The sequence below is a fragment of the Sinocyclocheilus rhinocerous genome, unplaced genomic scaffold (assembly GCF_001515625.1).
Source record: "Sinocyclocheilus rhinocerous isolate Xijiao unplaced genomic scaffold, SAMN03320098_v1.1 scaffold755, whole genome shotgun sequence".
Lineage (NCBI taxonomy): Eukaryota > Metazoa > Chordata > Actinopteri > Cypriniformes > Cyprinidae > Sinocyclocheilus > Sinocyclocheilus rhinocerous.
The window spans coordinates 56,030-65,522 of record NW_015659385.1 but is presented as its reverse complement, the minus strand read 5'-3'; the positions used below and the strand labels follow the sequence as shown (position 1 = coordinate 65,522).

At 38.3% G+C, this 9,493-nt stretch overlaps 1 protein-coding gene and 1 pseudogene across 1 annotated transcript; one reads left to right on the top strand and one right to left on the bottom strand.

Annotated features, from left to right (window-relative positions):
• Window positions 1-4,147: 4,147 nt before the first annotated feature.
• Window positions 4,148-5,593, bottom strand: LOC107723639 (uncharacterized; annotated as a pseudogene).
• Window positions 5,594-8,272: 2,679 nt separating this feature from the next.
• LOC107723666 (gamma-crystallin M2-like) lies at window positions 8,273-9,216 on the top strand. The gene is made up of 3 exons (XM_016532376.1): window positions 8,273-8,331; window positions 8,515-8,757; window positions 8,902-9,216. The coding sequence occupies exons 1-3, from the start codon at window positions 8,323-8,325 to the stop codon at window positions 9,172-9,174; spliced, it is 525 nt and encodes a 174-aa protein (XP_016387862.1). The 5' UTR covers window positions 8,273-8,322; the 3' UTR covers window positions 9,175-9,216.
• The last annotated feature ends 277 nt before the right edge of the window (window positions 9,217-9,493 follow it).

Genomic DNA, 9,493 nt, shown 5'->3' with positions numbered 1-9,493 from the left:
TTTTGGTAGTACCTAGGATAGCAACGTCCAATAAAGGAGGTCGAGCTTTTTCGCATTTGGCTCCCAAACTTTGGAATAGCCTTCCTGATAATGTTCGGGGTTCAGACACACTCTCTCTGTTTAATTCTAGATTAAAGACACATCTCTTTGGCCAAGCATTCAAATAATGCATCTCATAATCTTGTACTGCAGTTATATCTGATCAAATGCACATTGTTATTCTTTAGCTTGGGTTAAACAAATCAATTTTGCTTGTTTGGAACAGCAGCTACGCTAATTATGTCTCTATTTGTTTCTCTGTTTCTGCTATGGGATTGTAACTAGGATTTACAAAAGCTTCAGTCTGGATGCAGAACACCTGAGAAGAGATGATGCCAACCCTTCATAGGACATAATTGCTGTTAATAGTGTTCATCGTCTGTTTGATTACGTCTTTAATTGATTACGTCTTTAATTGATTTTTCCGTACATTTCTGCCATATGTACATTAACTGACAGTCACCATTGATAAGCTACCACCAAATATTGTAGAAACTTCATTTGCTGTAAAAGTTGCTTTGCAATGATTTGTATCGTGAAAAGCGCTATACAAATAAACATGAATTGAAAACTTGAATTGAAAATTGAAAAAAAAGATCAGTTTAGTTTAGAGGTATCGGTATCGATATTGACGATACTGGGCTTGAAAATATCGGTATCGGATCGAAAATAAAATAAGAGGTATCGCCCATCCCTAGAATGGTAACCCCCTCTGCTCCAGTTTAAATGCGATTTGAATGCTCAACGCGCGCGCCAATTAAAACACATCAAAGTTACGCATTTACATAAATAGTACATAAAAGTCAAATAAAATGTCCTGAAACTTCATAATGTATTGTTTAAGTGGATAGTAGGCCTACATCAAACTGTAAATTGAATGAGAATATGAAAGCAGTGAATGCAAAACATTGTTTGAAGTCAGTTTATATATATTAAACACATAATTAAACACGCAACATGAGCTTTATGTTATGCATTTTCAAAATATATTTTCAAAATATATTTCAATATATTCAACAGTGTTTCACATATATGTGAATATATTACCTTTCTGTATGGGAAAACATTGGGATTTTACTCAAAAATATTTGAAATTGATTTTAAATGTGGGTCAAGATCGGCCATACCTATGTGGCCTACATATCTATATTTGACATCTGGGCCAAATACTACATTTGACATCTGGCCCATATCTTCTGTGCCGTTTTAAACCCGGTACCATCTCTGCCAAACCCGGGCCATGTTTGGCCCACATGCTGTATGCCAGTGCCGGATGAAGGCCAGCTGTGCCAGATGCATGCCAAATCTGGGCCAAATTTGTTTGCTGACTGGGTTATTGCCGTTACTGTGGCAGTCAACAACAGCACAGCTTAACCCTGCTCACATTTTTATATTTAGCCAAATTGAAAAAGTTTAAATTCAGTCTATCTTTTTTTACCCTGTTTTAACATGGATTTCTATGGAGACCGTCCGTAGATGTCGGGCAAGATGGCGGGTAGCAGCAGTGCCACGTAATATCCGCGTTCTGATTGGTCAGATCGCCTGTCAATCAAGCTCCTTGCGAACGGTCAATTGACACCAGATCTTTAGACAGTTCTTAACTATAACATTATTGGAAAATGTTAAAGGTGATAATGAAAGAGGAAGACAGAGAAGAGACATAAGTGAAGAATTATCACATGCAGCCTTCTCGATCCTTAACCAGGGTGGGGGCTGGTCATCAGAACTACACCAGAATAACATATTTCTGATATTTGCAGCCCAATAATAAAACAAGAAGTTGGGTAGTGCTAAACCACCCAACTCCTTGGTTTTTTGTAAGATGCCTTTTCGTATTCTGGGAGTTTTCCCATTCCAGATAAACGGAGAAATAGAGCTATCCAAAGAGTGAAAGAAGCGCTTGAGAATAAAAACTGGTGTGCATTGAAAGAGATATAAAAATGTAGGCAGTATGTTAATTTTTATACAATTTATCCAACCTCCTAGGGAAAGAGGCAGTAAAGACTAACGTTGAAAATCTTTAGTCCTTTGATCCAGCAGAGGAGAGAAATTACAGTTAAAGAGATCAGAATAGTTTTTAGTTATACAGATGCCCAGATAATTAAAATGATCTAATGATGTCTTAAACAGGAGTTTTGAAAGAGGATAAGCTATGGCCGCTGAGTTTATAGGCATTAGTTCACTCTTATGAAAATTTAGTTTATACCCTGAGACCTGTCCAAATTCCTCCAATAAAACTAACGCTTGGGGTATGGATCGGTCTGGATCAGAGATAAAAAGCAAAAGATCATCGGCGTATAAAGACAGTTTATGCAAAGAACTCCCCCCCCCCTTGTGATCCCCATCATCTGACTGAACCTAAGGGCTACTGCCAAAGGTTCAATAGCAATGGCGAACAGTATGGGGGAGAGTGGACAGCCCTGCTGAGTACCACGTCGGAGAGGAAAATAGTCAGAATAGTCATTGTTGGTACGGACACGAGCTAAAGGAGAAGCATACAGAAGTTTAATCCAGGAAATAAATTTACTGACAAATCCAAATCTTTTTAAAGTGTAGAACAAATAGGGCCACTCCACACAGTCAAATGCCTTCTCTGCGTCCATCGAAATAACCAGCTCAGGAGTGGTAGATGTTGAAGGAGAGTACAATACATCAAATAGACGCCGGATGTTGTGGAAAGAGTGTCTTCCCTTAACAAACCCTGTTTGGTCTGTAGAAATTATTGAAGGCAGAACAGCCTCTAGACGCCTTGCCAGCATCTTAGCGAATATTTTAACATCCACACATAACAAAGAAATAGGACGATAGTTACTACAAAGAAGCGGATCCTTGCCTTTCTTTAATATTAGTGAGATAGTGGCCTTTCTTAAATTTTGGGGGAGTATGTCAGCTTGTAAGGATTTGTTAAACATTCCATCTGAGAGATGTCTCAGAGTCAATAGAAGGAATGTTTAGGGGGCTAAAAAAACATCAAATTCAGCCTCTTCAGATGAACACTCAGAAGCATACAACGAAGAATAAAAACTCCTGAATTGTTCATTAATAATTTGAGGGTTAATGGTTGTACCATCGATGGTATCGATCTGTAAGATATGTTGAGTTGAGACAGATTGTCGATTTTGGTGGGCCAATATTTTGCCTGGCTTATCTCCAGATTCATAATAATTATGACGAGACTTAAGTAATGCTTTGATTTCCCCATCAGCAGCCAATATATAAAATTCATACTTTTTAATAAGCAAATCTTTGAGAAGTTCAGGGTCAGGTGCGTCAGCGCATTTGGACTGTAAGTTAATCAAATCCCTAGAAATAGAGATGCCCCTTTCAGCAGTATTTTTTCCCCGAAAGGCAGAGTAGGAAATGATCTCTCCACGTAAATAGGCTTTGCATGCCTCCAAGATTGCTGATGCTGACATGTCTGGGTTAACATTAGTAGAAATGAAAAGATCAATGCGACTGTTAATGGTTTCAATGAAATCTGGGTCAGTAAGAAGAAATGAATTAAAGCGCCAAGGGGATCGTGTGAAAGATACACGTGGAAATGAGATATCCACTATGATGATAGCATGATCTGAAATTACTATATGACTATAAAAACAGATACAAACAGAAGAGAGCAACTTGTTATTGATAAGAAAGAGATCAATTCGAGAAAAGGTACCATGTACAGGAGAAAAAAAAGAAAACTGCTTATCACTGGGGTTGAAAAAGCACCATACATCCGAGACTGTATACTGCTCCATAAACAGTTTAATGATTTTAGATGATTTAGATTGAGAGAGGGGCTTATTGGAAGAACGATCAAGTGAGGGATCAAGACAGCAGTTGAAGTCTCCACCCAGAATAAGCTGACTAGAAAATAAGTCTGGAAGAGAGAAAATAAAGTTTTTATAGAAATCCTCATTATCCCAATTTCGGTCATATACATTAGCTAAACTTAAAGTACTACCAAAGATTTTCCCAGTAACAATAATAAAGCAACCATTAGGATCCAATATAACTTTAGAAACAGATAGAGGTACAGATTTGTGCACTAGGATTGCAGTCCCACGAGCCTTACTTGAAAATTAAGAAGGGTAGAGTTGGCCTACCCAACCTTTACGAAGCTTCAGATGATCAGGTGGTTTAAGGTGGGTTTCCTGCAAAAAAGCAATTTTAGTGTTTAAACTGTGATCAAACACTTTATTGCGTTTCACAGGTGAATTCAATGCCATCACATTCCAGCTGATAAATCTCAAAGCACCGCTGGATGCCAAACTGGTGTTACGATTTAGCATAAGTGTCTTTTAGAGGAAATAATCCAACAAAAATCTGCAGCCATGACAAATTTCCCGAAAGCAAAATAGAAGGTGGTAGCACGCACATTAAACATACCAACCCCAAACCAGTTGCCGAAAAAAGAACAGCAACGAACAGCACTCAGTTTAGATGAATACTTCCTTGTACCAATCGCACTGCCCCCATATTAAAGTGTAAATAGATTTAAAGAACACATGTTAAACCTTATCAATCGAACATCTCAAAAGAAAACACAGAGCCGTGAAACTAGAATTTATGCGAACCGCGCGGGCTATATAACTATGTAGCAAAACTGCATTAATCTTACAGCAAAACCACCGTGCAAGGATACATAGATATGTCAAGATTCAAAACTAAAAATGTACGGTACTCACGGAATTACAGTACATAGTAAGGCGAGAATTATTTAAAAAAAATATAATAAAAAATTTTAATAAAAATAAAAGAGGAGTCCTCACCACAATAGTAGCAACAGCTCAACAAGTCAACAGTGTTGGGGGTAACGCATTACAAGTAACGCGAGTTACGTAATCAGATTACTTTTTTAAAGTAACTAGTAAAGTAACGCATTACTTTTTTAATTTACAAGAAAATATCTGAGTTACTTTTACTGTACTCGGCTCGCTGTTTCAATACGTCGGGGCTGTAGTCATCATACATGCGAATCGGATGGCCCTTATAATGCAGGACGCCCCGTTTGCGAGCCTCGCGGATTACAAGGTCTTTAACTTGAAATCGGTGAAAACGCAAGATGACGGGCCGCGATTTTCCTCCCGCCGCTGGCTTGGGAGCACGACTCCGATGCACTCGATCTATCTCGGGGGGTGAAGTGAGGACCTCTGGACCAAGCACATCAATGAGCAATTGAGAGAAAAATGCTGATGGATGAGGGCCTTCAATCGATTCAGGTAATCCAATGATCCAAATGTTTTGACATCTGCTGCATCCCTCCAGATCAGCTACTTTGTGTTAGAGCAGATCGTTGTCTTTCTGCAACGCGGAGTAGGGGCCCTCAAGTTGCTGGAGCCGTTGGTTAACTGAAGTGGCATTAACTTCGAGAGAATCAAGTGCGTTGTCCGTGATCGTTAATAGTTGACTGAATGCTATCCAGCGTAGAAGCAAGGGACTCGAATAAGGATTTGAAATTGGCTGAAAGGACCGCTCTGTGTTCGTCCAGCAGCGAACTTATGTTAGCCATAAAAATCTGCTAGCACTCCTTGTCCTTTTCTGCGAGTTTTCCTTTAACTTTAGACATGATAAGGTGATCCAAACAATTACAGCCCGTTTATGAAACTTTGTTGGCACTACAGATGAGAAAAGAACGGTTTAACAAGAAACTTAAAAATAAAACTGCGGTAGCACGCTAAGTGTGCGACTACTCTGCACACCCCATAACCAGAAGTCTCGAGACTCATTTTAAAGTGAATTACATTACATGACAAATTTTACACACAACAATGTCAATTTTGACTGTTTTTGCTCTATTTTTTCAATAAAAATAGTGGGTCATGCTACCCGTATCTCAGCAACACAGAATGGTGTTTCGTTCCCAAATAATCCAGCGTTTGTGAACAAATCAGGTGAGTCAATGATTCAATGACCCATTCATAAACACAATGGTCACTTACTTTGTTCATAAATAAATCAGCCGGTTTGAAAAAAATGGTTGAATTAATGATTCTTTACAAATACATACATATATAATAGTATTTTTCCCAGTGTTTCATACACTGAACAAAATTATAAACGCAACACTTTTTAAAATTTTTTATGAATTGCATGTTCATTTCTCTACCATAAGCCGTAAAACTGTACATTTTAGAGTGGCCTTTTATTGTGGGCAGCTTAAGGCACACCTGTGCAATAATCATGTTGTCTAATCAGCATCTTGATATGCCTCACCTGTGAGGTGGATGGATTATCTTGGCAAAGGAGAAGTGCTCACTAACACAGATTTAGACAGATTTGTGAACAATATTTGAGAGAAATAGGCCTTTTGTGTACATAGAAAAAGTCTTAGATCTTTGAGTTCAGCTCATGAAAAATGGGGGCAAAAACAAAAGTGTTGCGTTTATAATTTTGTTCAGTGTATTTCTGTGTTCATAATGTTTTATTTACAATATTAAACTCATAACATTATTTATGCAATTGTAATTGCAATTTTGATAAATGGTAAGATGGATTTTGTTGATACTGATTTAATTTAATTGGTATAACAGCCTTGTGTATAGTGTTAATTAGAGTAATTAACTGTAACTATATTTTATAAATAATTATGAAAGGGGTACACAAAATGTCTTTGTACGGCCCTGCAAGGGAGGACAACCGATGAACAGCATCAGGGTTACGGGTGCCAAAGACTCATTGATGCAGGTGGGGAGTGAAGGCTAGCGCATCTGGTCCAATCACACAGAGGAGCTACAGAATTGTAGCTCAGTTTGTTGAAAAACATAATGCTGACCATGACAGAAAGATGCCAGAAGACACTGTGCATTGCAGTTTGCTGATTTGGGGGCTAGGTAGCCACAGACTGGTCAGAGTGCCCATGATGATCCCTGTCTACTGTTGAAAGTGCAATGGTGTTTCCTGATGGCAGTAGCCTCTTTCAGCAGTATAATGCACCCTGTCACACTACAAAAATTAGTCAGGAACAGCTTGAGGAACATAACAAAGAGTTCAAGGTGTTGCCTTGGCCTCCAAATTCCCCAACTCTCAATCCAATTGAGCATCTATGGGATGTGCAGGACCAACAAATCTGGTCCATAGAGTCCCCACCTTCCAACTTGCAGGACTTAAAGGCTGGTCTCAATCTGCTGCTAATGTCTTGGTTCCAGATACCACAGGACACATTCAGAGGTCAAATAAAGTCCATGCTTTGATGCATCAGAGTTGTTTTGACGGCATAAGGGGGTCTGCACAATATTAGGCAGGTGGTTTTAATGTTACATCTGATCAATGTATACCAATAACTATTATTAATGATTATTAGTACTGGTGCACCCCCAGACAACTGCTCTTCTTATTTACTCTCTCTACAGAAGTGACAGCACTTGTAGGGAACCGTTTGTCAAAATACTCGAGATGCAGATGATACCACAGTTATTGTCACATCATGGACATAAAAACCTTTTTCAGACACAGTACAGTACAATACATTTAGAGAGACCCCCTGGAGTGAACTGGGGTTCATTGTCTTGCTCAACCACACAATGGTGATAGCTCAAAGCTTAGTACTTGGGTTGATCAAACCAGCTACCTTTAAACCTGAACACTACACCAAAAATGTCTTTAATTTAGTTATTTCGTCTCAACACATTCATTATTTTTTGTCCAATTTACTCTGAAAAATAACATTTTGTTTGGCAATAATGTGCAAAATTAAAGTGTTTCAGACCAAACCTTTTAAACACTGTAACACTTCGCTTGTGCCTGGGTCCTAAAACCCTGCAGAGGTATATTCTGCAATAACAACCAGCTGGATGTACTCTATCCCTTACATATACTGTATCAAAATATAATTGATTGACAGGTATCAATAGATTGCTACTACCAGTTTCCTAAGGGTGTGCAAACTTGGCTACAAAATGGAAAATTCCAGGAAAAAACAGGAAAAATAAATAAATAAATAAAATCATTAAACTCATGTTCATCACATAGTGTATAAGTTGCCTTACCACTGAACAGTGTTTTGTAAATAAACAATTTTTTAATATTAAGTAATTTACATGTACAGTTAATTCTATATCATTTCAAATCTAAAAAGGAAATTGTGTGGCCCACTCACAAAAGTACCACTCATGCTGACAAATATCCCTATAGATCTCACTTTGCATTAGGACCTCCATGTATTTTTGCTGGGTCAGGAGCTTACTCACAATGCAGGGCACATATTCTTTGGTATAAAAGTGAGCGCAACAAACAGACTGTGTCAGTGTAGCTGGCAGATCCACTCAGTCCCGAGGAGCAACTTGCACAACTGTGACCATGGGCAGAGTAAGTTATGCGATCTAAAGCTGCAACAACTCGCAAACTGAAAATACTTAAAATAAAAAAACTGTTTAATGAGATTATGTAATGCATAAAGTTATCTTATAAAATTATGTAGAATGCATAAATGCAACAAATTTTCCTAATGAAAAACTTTAAATCAATATAATAATAACTTGGACTTTTCAGGTTATCTTCTACGAGGACAGGAACTTCGAGGGTCGCTCTTATGAGTGCATGAGTGACTGTGCTGACTTGCACTCCTACATGAGCCGCTGTCACTCTTGCAGAGTGGAGAGTGGATGTTGGATGATGTACGATCATCCCAATTACATGGGAAATCAGTATTTCTTTAGGAGGGGCGAATACGCTGATTACATGTCTATGTTTGGAATGAGTGAATGCATCAGGTCCTGCCGTATGATCCCTATGGTGAGTTCTACGAACATTTGAATGTATTTGCAAATGTTATCATCATAGTACATGAGAAAGTAAACACATTTGGGCCTCTTTATATTTGATCCCAAAAGTTCAGCCTGTTAAACATAAATATAATTGCCTTCTCTTCCACTACAGTACAGGGGATCCTACAGAATGAGGATCTACGAGAGGGAGAACTTCATGGGTCAGATGTACGAGATGATGGATGATTGTGACAGCACCATGGACCGTTACCGCATGTCTCACTGCCAGTCCTGCCATGTGATGGACGGCCACTGGCTCTTCTATGAGCAGCCCCACTACAAAGGCAGAATGTGGTACTTCAGGCCCGGAGAGTACAGGAGCTTCAGCAATATGGGTGGCATGAGATTCATGAGCATGAGACGTATCATGTATTCCTGGTACTAGAGTTCTAAAGGGTCAATAAAATAATCTCTCTACAACACTAAACATTTGTTTTGAACATTCTTTATTGCAAATATTTGATTTGTATTAATCAATAATCCACATAAAAATATCCAATCAAATAAATACTGTAAATTACAAAAAGAGATAAAAGAACAAAATGTTATTCAAGTTATGAGTACAACCAAGCTAGGCATAATAGTTAAGTCCATTTGAATAATATTACTGAAACATTTGTGTGATTAAATTTGGATCAATTCTGACATGACTTGTGAATTATAAAACTTTTTAATCACTGCTGACCCAAAACACCTCAGATCTA